This window comes from Dermacentor andersoni, chromosome 1 (genome assembly GCF_023375885.2).
Source record: "Dermacentor andersoni chromosome 1, qqDerAnde1_hic_scaffold, whole genome shotgun sequence".
NCBI classification, from domain to species: Eukaryota; Metazoa; Arthropoda; class Arachnida; order Ixodida; family Ixodidae; genus Dermacentor; species Dermacentor andersoni.
Window position 1 is genome coordinate 377128428 of NC_092814.1, and position 19620 is coordinate 377148047.

The 19620-nt window shown below is 47.2% G+C and overlaps 1 protein-coding gene across 2 annotated transcripts in view; it reads left to right on the forward strand.

Annotated features, from left to right (window-relative positions):
- Nucleotides 1-19620, forward strand: part of LOC126518494 (organic cation transporter protein-like) — a 180780-nt gene that overhangs the window by 121773 nt on the left and 39387 nt on the right. For both annotated transcript variants that reach the window (XM_055064937.2, XM_050168280.3), the window contains exons 3-5: nt 3585-3860; nt 6855-6958; nt 11153-11307. In XM_055064937.2, coding sequence (XP_054920912.1) covers nt 3585-3860; nt 6855-6958; nt 11153-11307 — 535 coding nt within the window. The remainder of the gene's footprint in view (nt 1-3584; nt 3861-6854; nt 6959-11152; nt 11308-19620) is intronic.

Consider the following 19620-nt stretch of genomic DNA (forward strand, 5'->3'; position numbering starts at 1 on the left):
GGGAACGAGAGTACGCATTCGACGGCAAAGTGAGTTACGAGAACTCACTACGTCGCGAATGGCACTAAGCGTTAATGTCATTAAGCATGTCCGTGTGGCACCCCGCGAATGACATTAAAGTTTAAGGCATTAGCCAATTAATGTCATTTTCTGTGCCCGTGTGGCAGGGGTATTATACAAAACGCTTATTAGGAGTAAAGTGGAGTACGCTTCATCCATGCGGGTCCCGCACCTCAAAACGCTTATTCAACCACTTGAACTAATCCAAAACAATGCCGCGCGTTTCATTTATAGCAACTATAGCCATGTAACTTCCATGAAAAAATCCTTGCGGCTTGCTCCTCTCTCAGCCCGGCGTAAGTGCTTTCGCCTTGCTTTATTTCATAAACTATGTTTTCACAATTCCTACCTGGGCGATAATATTATATCGTCTTCTACCTACATTTCCTCTCACATTCATCGTAGCCATAACGTTGGAATAACTCAATGCCACACCACAACCTGTCACTAATCATTTATTCCAAGGACCGCTCCGGAATAGAACCACCTTCCCGGCGCAGTTGTTGCAATCAAGAACTCAAAATGTCGTTCGACCGTATCAGACATCATCAATCCCGGATAAAACTAACTAATGAATTTTGCTTCATTAACTTAAACACTTCTCGCTGCTTTGTTATTTACTTATGTATATGTTATTTACCCACTCCCCTCTGTAGTACGTCGGTTTTGAGGGTACTTTATACAGATTACATCGATAAAGCGCCGCCCGTGTGACGAGGATGTGGGTCTCACTCCCACTGAATGAGGCAAGTTGTCTCGTCGTACACATTCAGTTACTTTTTTTTATTACTTCCATGTTTATGTTCAACGTGCCATTTATTTTCCGCTTCGCTTTCTGTGATTTCATTGCCTGTTATCTTTATACTGTTGAACGAGTTAGACGTAGGTATGCACTTCCGGCGTGCTGCCGCGACCACCGACTGAACGGAGAAGACAGGGTAGGCTGAACATACGTACATAGGGGTAATGCCCACGCCTAAAAAATATCGCGACAGATGGCTCGAAACACTGATACCTGGTCAAGGGCAGTCCATGCCTCTTGTCGGACATACGGCATGATAACGCAGGTTAGCTAAATGTATATTGTGATTGTTGCTAACAAGGGCATGTTCTCTCTGTATTAAAAACGTCAAAACTTATTTGAAATCACCGCGGTCTTGCAGTGATAGCTTTTATGGGCTCAATTCCCTATAGTCGTTCTGATGTCCGCCGGTCTCATTTGAAGAAATCCCAAATCGCTTTGCGAGGAGGGTATCAGGACATAAATACGTGCAGTGCCGCGAGTGGATTCCAACAAAGTCTCCGGGTGCAGCTGCCGAACCTTTTATCCATCAGCTACTTCGCCGATGCTCTAGAGAAGAGACAAACACTACGCCTCGAGAGTGCCGTCACGCCGCTAGCTATTAAAGATTGGCTGACGCCACGCTCTGAAGTTTACCTACAGACGAACCCGAGGTGAAAGCGCTCACAGGAAGCCAGCGGTGAAGTGCAAAAGGCAGTATAGAAATTAGCGAGGTTGCAACTCTTCACTTTCACCACTGGGGGAATGCCAGCTTCACAATGCATGAAGATTTGTTCATCATCTCTACAATGGATAGCTCCACCCACTCCTACGAAAGCTTACTCCAACCGATATAAAAACCCTCGATCTAAATTACCCGATGAGGTGCCAATACTTCTAGGAGAAATCAAAATATTCAATTGAATATTTGCGTAATTACGCTAATGGAGTCTTTTTCTTAATATATTTGCGCCACATATTTTAAGCTACAAATTATAGCTGGTGAGTTCACACGGCGTATGCCCTTGCAACGAATTCTCTGGACAGCACCACTTCCAAGACAATAATTTTCACAATGTCCGACGAAATGCGTTGGCGTCCCAGTTACTTTGATAAGAAACCGCTGTTTTATGCATTGCAGCACAAAAGTAACTGGAACACCAATGCATCTTGACGGACACTTTCAAAATTATTATCGGAACTGGTGCTGGTGCAGAGAATTCGTTCGAGGTGGATACACCGTGCGAACTAAGCGGCTATAATTCGTAGCTTGAAATAAGTGACGTAAATTAATTAAAGAAACAGTCAGGCAACGTTACGTTAATTCTTCAATTCAACGTTTTGATTTCTCGTAGAAGTAATGGCCACCTCATCGAGTAATTTAGATCGCGGGTTTGAATTGCACTATCTGCCATAGGCTATCTTTAAAAAATTTTGTGCAGCTAAAAAAAGGAACACCCTGTATATGCTCTTCAGCTCGTAAAAAAATTAGGCTTCCTAAAACACAAATTAGGAAGATCGTCAAACCAACTGAGAAAGATGGCGTACAAAGCCACAGTAAGACCTTCTCTAGAGTACGCAAGTATTGTGTCTGACCCTCACACACGGGCAGGTGTAGAACAAATAGAAAAAATTGAAAGATTAGAGGCTCGTTTTATATATAACCGCTACAAACTCCGGGACTCTCTGTCTGCTATGTTGCAGGAAGCAAAGCTGGAATGCTTAAAAGAATGCAGAGGAATTGCTAGAATTGTGTTTCTTAATCGCTTATATTTTTCGAAACGAGGAATTGATCCCCCAAAATACATAAATAAACAATGATTTGAAAAATCTCGTCATAGGCATCAACACTTTATTGAACCTATTTTCGCTCGTACAAATGTTTATAGGTATTCATTTTTCCCCAATACAATCGCAGATTGGAATGCACTGCCACATGATTCTCTCCTCCTTGACCCTGATGAGTGACTTGGACTGTCAGAATGCAGTGTCTGTGATATGATGTATTGTTAACGTTGCGCGTTGCTTCTCTTTCACGGCTTTTTCCTGTGCGTGCCATATCTCGTTCAGTTTTGTATAACATGCATCGTCCATATTTAGTGTCTTTTTGTCAATACGTGTGCATTTTGTTCAAGGTCAAATATTTTTGTCATTCTTGTATTCGGCCTCTCCTGTTTGGACCTCGTTCGGTCAGCAGTATGTGATAAATAAAATATAATAAATAAATATCTAGCCCTGGGAGTGCTGACCAGTGGCATTCACGGCTGTGGACATGTTTTAGCTGCACGCTAGTAAAAGCGTAATGAGAGCGCAACATCAATACAGCGTCAATGCTGGTTTAATTTTCAAGGCTCTACACTTTACCAGTTGAGACATCAGCTGATTGTTATTGGTTAAAATATTACCGCACTTTAGGTCTAGTACTGAAATGGCGCCACTGCATACAGCTTACTGTTGCGCAAGGGGCACCGATATCTGAATTTACACCTAATCGGTGCTAAAGCAAGAACTACTGCAGAAGTATCTGTTCAGGTCTGCTACGTCAATGCTCGTCTTGCAGCTTCACTCTTGAACAAACGCTGCAAACGCATTGACAATTAGTGCATTGAATAAACCTTGAATGTTGCCTTTCATACTGCTGCCAATCCTCCATGCCGTTGTTTAGCTCTCTTCGTAATACTGACTCCTTAGTCGGGATGAATGTCGGCGTCCCTTCCACTCAGATAGCTTGTTCAATTCGCAGGACCACTGGTGCGAAAAGCCGGAGCACCTGAGGAACTGGACCACGCAACAGTGGAGGAACTTCGCGTTGCCCCTGGAAACCAGCGAGGCTGGCGTCACGGCGCCGAGCAGATGTCACATGCACGGCTGGGACGAACTGGCGCGCCTGATCGCACTGCCCGATCTCATGAGCGACGAGGCCCAGCCGTCCAACCACACTTTGGTGCATGTCACCTCCGTTCCATGCTCCAGCTGGGACTTCGATGATAGCTTCCACGACAGGACCGTGTCCAGCGAGGTAGTTTCTATACGCTCCTTGGCGCCTCACTTTATGTGGACGTGATTAAATGTTTCGTGCTAGTTAATCCTATTGATTCGAACTTAGACAGCCGAAATGTTTCACTTTATTCATCCTAATCCTTCATTCACTTAACAATTTAACATTGTGTTAAAGGGATCCTGAACAACCTTCCGAATTGGTGAAGAAACACAGTCTCTTGATAACGCACACTACTGTAAACATCTGAGCCAACTTTTGCTGTCGTGGGCGCCACATGAAGCTCTTAAGCTGAGTGTCGAAGCCATCTTCTTTTCAAACACTCTCTTTTCAACAGAAACCTTCTCGTCAGTCTCTTTTGCTGCTATAATTCGTCATATAGCAGGGCCCCATGCATACGCGTCTGCTATTGGCCAATAATCGAAATTAGCCGTAAAGAAGAGTATTTGGATCAGCGCGCTTCTTCCTACTGTCACTGTGTACATTTATGTTGACTCAGTTTAAGAAGCTGAAGGAAGCAAAAATCGGCGTTTCGAATTTCGATATGAATGGCGTATTTCCGCAACTTCGACTGTCGTACTACCGTTGGATATCATCTGCTATCAAGCTTTGGCCAGACTGCGTAACCGTGTTGCATCCGTCGGGTCTCGCTAATTTCTATTTGTTTTGAACACTGAACTAGCCTCGAACCTCGCGGAATTTAAGGTCAGACCAGACGTACGCTTGCCAGCGCGCGCTCACTCCTGGCCGCTCCTGGCTAGGTGTCTTGGCATACTTCGCTTCGTATTGATCTATTGCGCAAAATGCGCCGTTCGGTTCTGGCTACTATCCGTCGGTGAAGCTGGTGCAGAACAAAGCTGGTCCGCACCAGGTAGCACGGCCAGGCTGGAGCACATGAGCGCGACCGCGCACTCAAGCACTGTCGTACGCATATTAGCCGCTACAGTTGCATGTGGCTGCGTCTGCAGGGCAGCGTAGATACCGCGGCCGCCGCGTGGCGGCGTGACGATTCTGCTCTCTAGATCGCTGCGGCTCTCTGAGGACAACAGCATGCTCTGATTGGTATCTGTGGGCGGCGTGACTCGAGCCGTCTGCTTCCGGAGTTGCACACCCTCGAGGTGTGTCGCCATCATGGTTGAAGTTCGTTAGGTTAGGACTCCATTCAACGCGAGTCCGGAATGCGGCATCAATCGTTTAGCCAATGTGCGCCGACGTACTAGCGCGAGCGAACATGAAGCTGAACTTTGTTCGACCCTTGTGATTGTCATAAAGATAAGTGCGAAAGGATGTGTGCTATTCATGTCACTCGGTGCGAGAACAGGCGCACGTAGCTATCTAGTCCACTGTAGCATATCAAAGTGATGAGACACCGTGAACTCAAACGTAAGCTGACGAATAGTCTCCAAGTTTGGCACGTCGAAGGAGCCAAAATCGGAAATAGTGGCGTCTATGTGAACGCCAAAATCAAATCTGAACTGCGCGCCACGGTGGCGTTCAGTAGGCGGATCGTTATGGGCCCCACCCCGCTCCGCCGTAGCCTTCGCAGTGCAAGGCACTAAAGAAGGAGCACCGTGAAGTGGCGACCACAGGCGATCTTTGATTGCCACTCACCCTGCTTCTGCTGAATGCATTGAAGTACTTTTTTGCGGCAGAGTACTTCTTAAATAGTCTGTTTTAAACGTAAATTCATTTCCCCGCGCCGAAAACAAGTGGTTCAGGACTCCTTTAAAGCTGGTGGCATACCCTAATTGTCTATGTATTCAGTCCACAATAAATAAGTAAATACATTGATGATTATTAATGGGTTTTAATGTCGCAAGGGCCAGTTCTGGGCAGAGAGAAGCAAAGACAAATAGATTTTTAATGAGCAATGGGGCACTTAGTGCATGGTCGATCAGTGGAGTGTCTTGGTCTCATCTAGCGGATAAGCCGTATGCGGTTATTAGCATCGTCGGTAAACCACACGGGTGCGCATGGACCGTCCTCGACCGTCCTCACCAGGCCAGGGAAGCTTTTTTTAGTTGTTGTTGCCCACACGCGCCCGAAAAATCGACGGAGAGCCGCTGTGCAATCCCAGCAGGCTCTGCGAGCAGCGCGCGTTACAGACGACGCGGACCAGACTTACATTGCCATGTAAGCGAGGACTTAACATTGCCCACGCGGACTCACATTGCCATGGCAAAGGACGTAGCGTCCATAGAATTTCTGTACCTGTTTTAGTGAAGTTTGTGGAGCGATAGTGAGGACAAAAAAACAAAACGAATTAACTGCCAGACACCACTGTAAGGAACGCCTTAAAATGAACAATTTTGTAGGAGTTAAGTGCGTCTTAACTTCTTAAGCTGAGTAAGAACTTTGGACCGCGCTTTGTTCACTTTTAAATGGGCAGTGGAACCGCCTATATCATCTATGACAGCATTTTCGAACTTGAGGTGATGTGGGCGATCACATTATCACTGATTACGAACTTGTGAATCTATTGCAAGCAGAGCTAGACTAGTACAGCGCCTGTACAAAACAACAAACACAAACAACAATATTTAGGGGTCGTTCGCTGGAAAGAAAAAAAGGGTATCGAGGGGTGCGACATGTCGAAAAGTGGCCTCAATTTCACGGCATTATCAAACTATTCCCGCAGCATTCACGGTTCAAACCGCTATGGGGTGCTACCAGTGTGCACCGAAGCCGAGCAATTTCTTCCTCGAATTTGTGGCCGCTCCGCTGCGTCATTTCGGAACACGTTGCGCCCTGCAGAATTTGTATAGATTACGGGGCGAATTACCCGAGGATTTCACACGTTATTAGCCAGGTAATTGTGCTTGTGTGTACCTGTTTACTATAAAATCTCTTTCTCGGTATGAGTTTATCTGGCTATTTACTGTACGCAATTTTTAACGACATCAACTGCAGCATCCAAAGAGAAGTAAGCTTTGTCGTGCTTTTTCGTGATTTTGCCATCTAGCGAATCTCATATTAGTTGCCAAATTTAATTTTTCCATTGCTTTTGTCATACAGTGGAATGTCGTGTGCGAAGACCTATGGATGCTGGACATGTCGCAGTCGATACTCATGTTCGGCTTCATGGTCGGCAATTTCGTCTTCTCTCACATGTCCGACTGGTAAGACTGGTCTTTTTCACTTTCACGCAGGAATGTGACCAGTGTTACGTTGCGATGCGCATGCATTTGTGAACCCTAACGAACTTATGGTACCCAATCCGGCTACGAAAGCAGAATTCGGGCTATTTACAGAGGGTGTACGTTCCGCCTTACGTGTCATCAGTGTCAGCAAAAACTGAAATGTTGAATGGATGATGTTAATCTTCACATTTATTTTATGACGGCTGTAGGACATATCACAATTTTACCTTCGCGTTACACTTATAGGGACACGTTAAAGTAAGTAACCACCGACAAATCAAAACCATAGTCTGAGTGAGAAAAAAACAGCGATTAACTTATGATAACTTCTTTTGGAATGCGCATTTATGTTCCTTAAGTTAAGCCTAGTATTTGCTATGTGCATTCCTATTCTTTTTCTAACATCACTGTGTGTCATGATTTCGGAATGCACCATGTAACCGGGCAAACGACAACGGACGAAGAAGAAAACACACAGATCTTCTTCGTCCGTTGTCGTTTGCCCGGTTACATGATGCATTCCAATATCGACCACCAACTAGCCCGCCTCTCCCTGTTAAATATGTCATGATTTCACCCGCTTAGAATGCGACTGAAGCTACCGACTGACGCAGTGTAAAACAAAGAAGCGGGCCTCGATGCCCCTCTTCGAATTAATCGGTGCCTAGGCTAACCACGAGTTTCCTTTCAGCCAACCTAACAGATGACGATTTACGCTCCGACGAGGTGTGCGACCTCTGCAGAAGATAACTGAGAGTTAAGTTTGGCTACGGATATTGTTGCCCAAGTCACACTATGCAAATGCATAACAATATAGGAGAATATACTTGCGAAATGACCAGCTTTAATTCTTCGATATAACTGTGTGCTTGCAACAGCGCGACTTGAACAGGACAGTAGAGAAAATGAAACGCACCCCCACAGTGCTTACTTCCAATAGATTTTCATGAATGATAAACAGATTTACATGCATACACTGAGAGAAAGAAAACAGCGAGACAACATCTGAAAAACCGAAGAGGACAAATTTGTCGTCGGGGCGTTCAAAGAGCGTATATAAAGGCGCAAAATTTATTTGCGAGATAAAGGCATGGACGGAGGGCTGACGCATGTTCGTCGTCCTCGGAATAGGTTTCCGCCGATTTGATGATTTTCCACGCACATTTGTCCCTGCTGCGGCTTATGATGATGAAATTATCAAAGTATGGCAAACACCTATATACTGCCACTAGTGCCTGCATTGAAAGGTTACTATTGCGTTCCTTATGAACTAGGTTGTCCAGCTCTCATGGCGGTTTTGGCCCGGTGTTGGATCGTATTTGCAACTTTCACGTCCTTCTTTGAACCGTTTTCTCCAACCCTTCGCAGTGGCCAATGAAATGCGATATTCAACGTACGCGGGAGTCACGCGGCGACCAATTTCTTTTTGGGAAACATCTTCATCTGTCATAAACCCACGCTGTTCAACTTTTGGAGCGTCCCTTATGTCACGCAATTATGTTCAATCCAGTGTATGAAAGCATTAAAGAACATTTATCCTGACACATGTGTGAATTTTGTAAATGAGAGATGCCTGTGAACTACGTGCAGGCTCACCCGCCGTCGTTGTTCAGTGGCCACGGTGTTGGGCTACTGAGCACGAGATCGCGGCATCCAATGCCGGTCGTGGCGGCCGCATGTCGATGGCGGCGAAATGCGAGAACACCCGTGTACTTAGATTTAGGTGCACGTCAAAGATCCCCAGGTGGTCTAAATTTCCGGAGTCCTTCACTACGGCGTGCCTCATAATCAGCAAGTGGTTTTGGTACGTTAAACCCCATAATTTTTTTTACGCACAGGCCTCGCAGATAATGAACCGAACCATTATTGCGCGGGATGGGTTGGCTCACTTTCATTTGACGCACCCTCGTACATTAGAAATGCGAAGATACAATGAAATATGCAAATGCGAAGATACGTACAGTTTGATAAATGGCAAAAAAGTGTCACTGGAAACAAAGTTCACTGCACGTATACACAAAACCTCGCGACAAGATATAAAAATATACGTATGTCTCCAATAAATCTAGGTATCTAACAAAAAGTCACTATATATAATGCGTCAAACAAGGCAAATGAACATTTTGCGCAATCAGAGATTACAGATCATAGAATCCTAAGGCCTGCCCCCCCCCCCCCTCCCTCCACAACCCCTGACGTATCGCGCGCCAGGGAAGGCGGTGTGCTTCCTCCCCGCTTTTCTCCCTTGCGCACACAAGACTGAACCACCATCGTCGGCTCACCCATGCCACCCTCCCCTCTTTACGTTTTCACTCATACATACAGCATGCGGCGCGCGGTCACAATGTTATCGCCCTTGGACTTTATACGTAACATGACGGTGACGGCGACGGTAGGAATGCGCCTGGGATGTCCATATAATTGCTATCGCAATAATATAATCAGAGTATCCGGCAACTAAAAAATCGCGTGGCCCATTACTTTCAGAAAAAAAAAAGAAGTAACAAAATCGAACTTTCAGCATGCGACGATTTGCTGCGCCGCAAGAATGTCTTTATTTATTTTTGTTTTCTTTTGTGGGGCGGGGGCACCGAAATGAAAAAACCCGAAAGAAAGCATGCTGGCCACAATCGAATGCTTACTTTTGGCACATAATGTGGCTACCGAAGGAATATCGAAGAAAACGTAGGACGCTTGGTCCACAGAAAACCATACGCATAGTGCTCGGTATCCTACACCGGCGAGACAAGACTTTCCGGAGAGGTTGCTCTCAAGCGAACGCGTTGCAATCCGTCGAGCTCCCACAGTGATGCCGGCGAGCGACCATTGTTTCTGTTTCTCTTCCGCTAGCCAGAAAGCGTCCAAAACTCTGCCAGGCGAAAATCCACTTGGCCAGAGAAAAACGAACGTGCACCGAAGTGCGCCGTGCGGTGTATGGGGTAACATGAGCAAAACGCATGCGCTCTAGCTGGCTCTGGGAGTCGACGGGTAGCGAGAACAAGAAAATTGAAGAGGCTCAATGTCTCCTCGCGAATAAAATTCAAACTACAAAAAAAAAAAAATAAGAACGTAGTTGCCTTTGCTGGCTTTAGTGTCTTGCCATGGATACTTTGGAGCAGGTGAAAGAAATCTTGATATCCTTTTCTGTGACATGACGGCACAAATGAAGCACCACAACGCTTCGTCTCATCGGACCTCGCTACGCGCTTTGTGAACTTGTCTGATAATGTGTTGACTTGGCTTGTCTCGTTGTATGCTACATTGTACCACTTTAGAAAAGTCATTGTACCTTTGACGTCCAATCTTTATAGCAACATCAATACCACAAATTTCCGGAATTGAAAATCTAAAGCGCGACCTTAGAAATGTCAATGCACCTTTCTCATCAAAAGTTCATAAGAACTTTATACCCATAATGTTTCAGAATTGAAATCCATGCGCTCCATAGATTCCGCGGCCTCCGCGAGATGCCGCGACCAGCCCGCTGGCCATCAAAACGCCCTTGAAACTTTGTGCTTGGATGAGGCTCTTTGTGTTATGTGACTCCCGGTGCATGGGCGTTGGTGCGAAATCCAGCCCGAGTTCGCAATGTTCGTGCTGAAATGTCTTTGCGAGCGTTAAAAAAAATTAAATTAAGTTATGGGGTTTTACGTGCCAAAACCACTTTCTGATTATGAGGCACGCCGTAGTGGAAGCCTCCGGAAATTTTGACCACCAGGGGTTCTTTAACGTGCACCTAAATCTAAGTAACCGGGTGTTTTCGCATTTCGCCCCCATCGAAATGCGGCCGCCGTGGCCGGGATTCCATCCCGCGACCTTGTGCCCAGCACCCTAACACCATAGCCACTGACAACCACGGCGGGTTTCGAGCGTGAAAAAGACATTCTAGACAAAATCCAGAATGATTTCCGGCGCCGGGGGTTGTTTGGGTCGGTGGTGTATGACTGCACGAAAAAATTTCGGGGAGGGGGGGGGGGGGCTGAAGCCCCATACGCCTGGTTAATGCATAAGCCCCATGAGCATGAGCCCCATAAGCCCCCTGGCTACGCTCCTGGTAGTGGGTCACCGGTGCACAGCGTCGTCCAACTTCGGACTGACTTTGTAACTTCAACCTCGGCATTATAAACCCATAATGATGCACCTGCGGGAACTAACCCTTGTCCACTCTCGCAGGTGTGGGCGGCGTCCAGCCATCTTCACCACGACGCTCCTGTCGCTGGCATCAGGAGTGGCCACAGCCTTTTCTGGCTCATTCGCCTTTTTCAACGCGTTTCGCTTCCTCGCCTCGCTGGGACACGGAGGAGTCACCAACATTGCCTACGCAATAGGTATGTGTGCATTGCTGCGGCAAACGAATCGTGTCACAAATGTGCAACGAATGTACCGCTCCTCAAGACTTGTAACATGTTTTATGAGGCTGCTGCCGCTACGTGTTAGAGCGACAATACCTGAAGGTACTGCACTTGCAGCGCTACTCTAGCTTGGAACTGCGAGACATTGCCAGCCTGTGGGGAAGCACCACCCACTTGTTGCGCGATACGAAAGCACAGCTGGCGTTTCTAAGGGTCAACGGCGTTAACGAAATTCTTTCAAATGTTTCATTTGCGTATCTGCGTGTCTGTGAGTGTATGTGCTGTTTTGGCGTCTATATGAGCACAGTGTACGCAATGATTGCAGCAAGTCAGCTTGTTGCTTTTGCGATTGCACGTTGCACATTGCCGAGCCTGTCATGGACGGCGCAGGCATTGCAAAACCATCCGTCGAGGAACAATGCGCTTGAGAATGTATGACTTGCCGGCACCACATTGCCGTACGATCCCGCAATGTAGCTCGCGCTGGCCTTCTTAGTTACCACCACCCATAGAAAGATCTCCATGATTGCATTGATTACAGTGATTACATTGCCCAGACGCTGCGCTGGAAGCATTTCACTAAGCGCGGACGCTAAATGAATTTTTTTATCAAGCAGAAACCAATTTTAGCATTTATATTGTGCAATCGCGAAGAAGAACAAGTATGAAGGGCAAATTAGGATCGAAGCGGGGGGCGCCGTGGCCGCCGCCATGTTGTCACGCCGCTATAGGCACGCAAGCCAGGCAGAGCCTGCAGCAACCAACTCCTATCGATAGCACGCATAAGTAACCCGCAAAGTGGTTCATTGAGTTCGGCGCATGCACACTATAGACCCCGTTTGTTATTGCATCTCGCAAACGCTCTCCGCATGCGACTCTATAAGGGTGCATGAAAGCATAGGATTTCATACAATAAGTGCTAGAGGAAACTCTGGCGCTTTTGCCTGCGTGAGCTGTAAGTGAGGTGGTTCAGCCAGCATGGGAATGATGGTTAGTGCATGGATTTGCCTAAACTTCGTCCTTTTGGCTTCAAACGGTTTTGTGACTTCGTAAACGTGGCATTTTCCACAAAATGATGCGTAATAAACAATTAAATAAATATTACCGTAGGATAAATTAATAAACAATAAACCGTAGGACAACGACGGTCCTTGCGGAAGCAGCAGCATTTGAACGGCAACTTCACGATCGATCATCTCTGCCGCCCTTTAACTTCATCTTCACCCTTCAACACACCATCATCCTCAACAATTTTGGCGGAGGTTGCGAGGTACTTCGACCACACCAACACGGTTCTCCAACTGCCTAATCTTCGCCGAAGCCTCCGCTTTGCTGGACTGCCTCCATTACCGCTGGTGATCGAGATGTCACGTGATCAAGACAAAAACCAGACTGTACCAACTGCAGCGGTGGCTGGTTCCTGGCAACGCGAGCCTCTGATAGTGTCTCGATCTTTCGCAGGAAAATCCGGCGAGGACGTGGACGAGTAGCTCACCCACAAAAACGGGCCAACAACCATTGGGACGGAGTAAGTCAGCTCTCAAACGCTGTGTTTTTCTTGGCGGACACGGCGCTCATGTGGATCTATAACCCTGAGCATATGCATACAATATGGGCTGGCTTCGTGTTAGAAATCCAAAAGCGGTTTGGCGATTCCTTCGCGAAGAAGCAGGCAGAGCAGACGCTGCTTCAAAAGCCAGATTTCCAGGCGAGACGCGCACAGCGTATGTGGAAGCCATGCTGAAGCTATGCAGAGCGGTCAATCCTCGCATGTCAGAGTAAGGCAAAGTTGGCCACTTGTTGAAGGTAATTGCCGAGTATGTTTATAACTTCTTCATCGACAAGGAGAGCTTCAACACAGTCGTCAACGTAATGCGCCGTTGCCGCACTTTCTAGACCCTCAAAACGCGGCGCATAACACCGAAGTTTGGCCGGTTCGCAAATGTTATGACTGTTGCCAGCGTATAGACGACGGCCCATCACTCTATCCCACATGAACTATTGGGCAGATTGTGCGCCAGGAGTGGAGTCGACACACTGAAATGACCAATGACATAGTATTCCATGATGCTCATCAGCTTTACCATCCCCCCGCTGGCTCCTTTCTCCATTGCTGAAACAGGTATGAAATACTACCACGCGGCTCACCATCAAGGATGCGATCGATTTACCGCAAGAGTCCGGTTACGACAATACTGCTGGATGTCCGCGTTGCTAGTCCAATTGCTACCCGGAACCAAACGAGCGGTTTTATCGGCCCGAGCGTCCAACATCGTTCAAGCGTACGACGTTGGCCGGGAGCCTCCTGTGTCTTATAGCTGTGGTGCCACTGCGCATATTTCTCGTTTCTTTCGCCAGCCCTGCCAGACGTCAAAGTATGAACCACCATCGATGTCATGTTGTCCCGACAGTCGAAACTTCGGCCATCCGTGGTATCAAAGATCATTTGCGATGGCTTTCCCCAACAACGTTCCATGACGCAATCACGGCAGTGATTCTCCTGTTTCCGACCGCAGCTTTACTCCGCCATCTTCACGCCAGGGACCCTATAACGTAAACCTATTCCAATATGTTTGTATTCCAATCTCCCGACGTCAAATTTGCGTAACCGCCGACGCAAGCACCAGACGGTCACCCGCAGGGTTTTCTAAGCAGACCAATCAAATGCTCTCCTCGTTCATAGGAGGTCACTTTTGTTTGCTTGAAGAACGAATAACATTGCCTACATTGAGCGGCGTGTCGTATCTAATTGGCTGACAAGAGGCGAGCAGCACGCTCAAGTGGAGAGGTTTTCGATGGCGCAGAGCCAGTGCTGATGAAGCCAACCGGATGAAGAGAGTGGTACCGGCGTCTGCGATTAGTCTGCTTTGCCTTACTTAGCTTGCGGTGGCTGGTCGAAAATCGCGGCGGCGTGCAACGTAAGCTTAAGAATGACGCTAAATCATATCCTCAGCAGAGAAGAGTTGGCAGAAGAAGGCCATAAACGTGCCAATAGTGCTCGAAAATGTCACACAGCCACGCAAGATGCTTTATTATATGCAAATAAACCCACGCTCTCCGGCAGGTGCGAGTAGCCAGGGCCTGTCCAATCGGTGGCAGCCATCTTTTATTCCTTTCGGAATGGGTTAGCCTGTGGCTATTCAGAAGAAAATTCAGTTTTGTTCGGCATATTAATGCATCTTTAATGCGTACACGCCACTTTGACGCGGTAAGTTTTTGCGGTTTTGTGATGTCGCTTGACAGGCAGGTGAAATGGGTGCTGCCTGCAAACTCTTCACCAATAGCCGAGGGCTAATGACGAAACGGCGTCGAATCAGAAATAACCATTTTTCTTTTTTCGGTCAAATGATGCATAATCAATGTGTACACGTCATATCATATGGGGAGGTATCGCATTTTTCCTGACGTCGCGTGACAGACAGGTGAAGTGGGGGTGGTCCAAAAAGTTTTTGGCCAATCGCGGAGGGCTGATAGCAGAATTGGAGTAGAAAAGTTTGGAATAGTTTTACGTTATAGCGCCCCAGCTTCACTCTCTTTCGACACAGTGACGTTCATTGTCACCACCACCCCCACCGGGAAACTAGCCTGTGCGACCGATGGAGGTAAGGTCGCTGGAAACGATACAACACAAACGCCTCTCCCGGTTACGATGCTCAGAAACAAAGTGAAGCGTTAATTGATGGCATATCTACAATGGCTTTGGCGGATGCTGGGGCTATGATATATGTTATGAGCCTTTCTTTCAAGAGCCGCCTTCTTCGTAAAGCGATGTTTTGTCTAGATGGTCATACTAGATTTCGTGGTGTAAGCGGCGAGATGCTTCGTCCCCTTGGTGTTTGTGCTGCGAGTGTTTCGCCGGCTGAGAAGTGTTTTTTACCTGAATTTGTGGCTCTCGAACAGTGCACGCATGGTGTTATCCTGGGATTTGACTTTTTCAACGTGTGGGGCGTCTGTTGATTGCGGTACCAGTGAGCTTTCTGTTAGCAGCGTCTTTGTCCCAGGAATTTCTGATGAACGTCCGCATCAAGACATTTGTTGCTGCCGATGAGGTGACGCTGCCTCCGTGGTCGCAAGCGTCTGTTCCTGCCATGACTTCTGTTGATAGGGGTGGTTCACTTGACGCCATGGTTCAACAGCTCACCGATGTCAGTGTTAAGACAGACATATTGGTGACTGGTAGCATTGTGTCCGTGACCAATTAAACCACGTCGTTGTGGGCACTAAACTGTTCTGCCGTGCCCGTACTACTTCCAAAATACACGAAGCTCCCTATCCTCGACGACAAGTCGCACGTGTTGACGGCGACACGCACGCTGACGGTTTTCAATTACCCAAACGAACAACCTATCTGCCCTCATGAAACGAAAATTCGCAGCATGGTCAGCAAGTCTGGCTTCACGTGAACCTGACGCCTTGGTACAAGTGCTATCCCGACATGCTTCCGTGCTGACTTCTTCCAATGTGAAAACCGTACCGCTCTTCCATCTTCGCGCGTTCGCCATCGGATAGACAACGGCTCAGCTCATCCTATCCGGCCAAAGCCTTATCGAGTGTCTTCATTGGAACGGGAGATTGTTGCTGACCAAGTGCAAGAGATGTTAAAGAAGGTCATCGAAGAGTCCTCGAGCTCTTTTGCAATGCCAGTTATCCTGGTGAAGAAATAAGTTGGCTCTTGGAGGTTTTGCATTGATTACAGACAGCTAAGCGCGGTCGCAAAGATAGATGCGTACCTCCTCCCACAAATCAATGTCGTAATACACTGCCTGCATTCTGCCTCCTTCTTCCGTCGCTCGATTTAAGATCAGGTATTGGCAGATACCTATGGATTCCGCCGACATATAGAAGACCGCATTTGAGGCAGCAGATGGTCTGTTCCAATTTAACGTTATGGCGTTCGGGCTTCGTAATGGGCCCGCCACATTTGAGAGATTCAGGGACACAATTATTGGTGGACTAAAGTAGAAGATATGTATCTGTTACCTGGATGATAATGTCATTTCCGGTGGTACCTTTTAAGAGCACAACGCCCGCCTTAGCCTGGTTTTCGATTGCATGGAGGAAGAGGGCTTGATTCTCAATTACGGAATGTGCTGGTTTGGTGAACGCCAGACATTGGTTCTTAGCCACCTTTTGAGTCAGGATGGAGTCCGACCTGATCCACAGAATATTGAGACTGTTAGCGCCTTCAAGCCATCGCAGTCTGCACGAGAGCTGCGTAGTTTCCTTGGATTACGCTCGTATTTACGCTGCTTTTTCTGAGGTTCGATGACATTGTGCGTCCATTGAGGCGTACGTCTGTTGTAAAAAGATGTAGCTTTCGACTGGATACCAGAGTGTGAGTCGGCGTTCCGTGAACGTAAGTTCCTACACACATCGGACCCTATATTGCGCCACTTCGACCCTCCTTCACCCACCGAAATCCATACTTGCGCCCTTGGGATAGGCAACGTACTCGTACGTTGCTCGTACAACAATACAATTACGTAGAACATGTTGTTGCTAATACTAGTTCTTGTATGAGCAATTCTCAGTGAAGTTACACTGACACGGAGCAAAAATGTCTCGCAATCTCTTTTTGCTGTTCAGAAATTTCGCTCTTATATTCACGATCGCGCATTCAAGACCGTCACGAACCACCACTCTTTATGCCAGCTTGTAAGTCTTCGAGACCGGTGTGGTCGTCTGGCATGATAGTCTGTGCGACTTCAAGAACATGACATTTTGCTAACTTATGGTAGTGGCCGCCGTCATAGTGACGCCAAATGCCTTTCTCGCCTATCATTGGCAACGACACACTCCGATGAAGACAGCTTCGATGACTGCCTAGCTGCTATTGCTCCTGAATTTCCCGAAGTTACCTCTTTCCAGCTGAAACAGTAACGACGTAAGCTTGGAACCTCTTTTTGTCGTGGCCCACACTCCCAGTGCCAGTCGTCAGTTTTCTATACCTGACGGCCTGCTGTATAAAACCATCTACGCATCGAGTGGCACTCGCTTCCTCCTTGTTGTGCCACAATATCTTCAAGATGACGCGCTGCGTGCCATGCATCCGGTCATCTGGGATTCACCCGCACGCTGCAGCGTGCCCAGCAGCGCTTTTACTGACCACAGATGCGTCGTGCCAACGGCACGAGCGACCAGCAAGCTTTCCATCAAGTCTTCTCCACCCACTGATATTTTCGTATACACCCTTTGAACAAGTTTGTATCGACCTCCTGGACACCTTTCCACGGTCATTGAACAACAACCGATGGGTCATCCATAGTCTGTGTGGACCATCTTACTCGGTACGCAGAAGCAGCAGCAGTACCCTCATGCACCGCTGAATGCGTCACAACCTTCTTGTTACGTCTCATTATTCTACGCTATGGCCAACCTCGCGTGATCATAAGTGATCGCGGAAGGAAGTTCATCGCTGACGCTACAGAAGGTCTACTTCGTCTGTGCAATGCACATTTCCGACAGTCAACACCGTATTGTCCACAGACCAAACCGTCTTGCTGAACGGACGAACCGAACTCTGACGAACATGATGGCCATGTACGTGTCCTCTGACCACATGAACGAGGATGACGTCTTGCCATTCACCACGTTTGTGTTTAACGCAGCGAAGCATGAAACAACTGACTACGGCCCTTTCTACCTTCTTTATGCCCGATCGCCGCGGGCGTTCCTTGACACGATCCTGCCATTTTATCTATATACCGAACATTCAGTCGCCAAGACAGAGAAGCCCAACGGATAGCCCGTCTTCGCACAGTGGCATCGCAAAACCGCACGAAGCAGCGATACGACAGCACTCAGTTTCCTTGTAAAAGGCGATTTAGTGGGAATTTCGACCCCACAGCGCAGGTGCGGCTTCTGCCGCAATTTTCTGTCGCATTATGCTGGCCCACTCGCCGTTTTACACCTTTTGAGTGACTACAAGGGTAACTGCGGCGATTTTTGGATGCCCACTGATCTTAATAAAATTATGAGTATACGTTCTTTCTTACACTATGATTATCTGTGCCAAGCAGTATGGCTGCAAATTAATTTGTTTTCCTGAAAATGAATTTTAAAGATTGGTTGCGTTCACGACTCATTACTTTCTACTGGTCATCCCGTGTTTGTGACGTGAGAGACTACACCACTTCTGTCGCTGAAATCGCCGCTGTCTCATTCGGAAGATCTGTAAACGCTCCCTGTGTCGTCAGGAGACATCACCAGCTTCACTTCTTTGGCGTTAGCGCCAGGTGTACTGCGTGCTTACTTTATGGTATTGTAGGATCTGAGCTCATCGACTCGTCGTGACGTCACAAGAAGCAGCTGCCCGTTTCGCTTTCGGTATCTCTTTTATTGGTTATGAATATTATTCATGAATTTCTAAGCAAATTAAACCATCCTACCGGTGACAGGACTATAAATGGCATTGCAAGATGACAATATCCTAATGTGGTTAAAATAAACGCCGGAGTTGCCCTATAAGTTACGTGGTCGCATGCCTCTTCTCTACAGGTTGGCATTCTAGCAAAACGCAACTTGCACATGTTGCGCGTCTTAAGCGCTATTATGGTGTTATTGAATAATGAATCTCCCAGTGGCCTTCGTAATAAACTAAATAAATAAATACACAGCCATCCGTAACAATATTATCCGCTGGCAGGAATGGAACACAGGACCACTAGTACAGAAGCCCGATGTTGAAATGATTACGCCAGAGGCACATGCATAAGCAAGCGGCCTAGAATGCCCTTACAAATTACTCGCGGACAAGCCAGTGCGTTGAGGCGCTGGTGCTTTTCAAATCATCATCATCATCATCCTGGTTACGCCCATTGCAGGGCAAAGGCCTCTCCCATACTTCTCCAACTACCCCGGTCATGTACTAATTGTGGCCATGTTGCCCCTCCAAACTTCCTAATCTCATCCGCCCACCTATCTTCCTGCCACCTTCTGCTACGCTTCCCTTCTCTTGAAATCCAATCCGAAACACTTAATAACCATCGGTTATCTTCCCTCCTCGTTATATGTCCTGCCCATGCCCATTTCTTTTTCTTGATTTCAACTAAGATTTCATTAACTCGCGTTTGTTCCCTCACCCAATCTGTTCTTTTCTTATCCCTTAACGTTACACCTATCATTCTTCTTTCCATAGCTCATTGCGTCGTCCTCAATTTAAGTAGAACCCTTTTTGTAAGCCTCCAGGTTTCTGCCCTGTGCGTGAGTACTGGTAAGTCACAGCTGTTATACACTTTTCTCTTGAGGAATAATGGCAACCTACTTTTCATGATCTGACAATGCCTGACA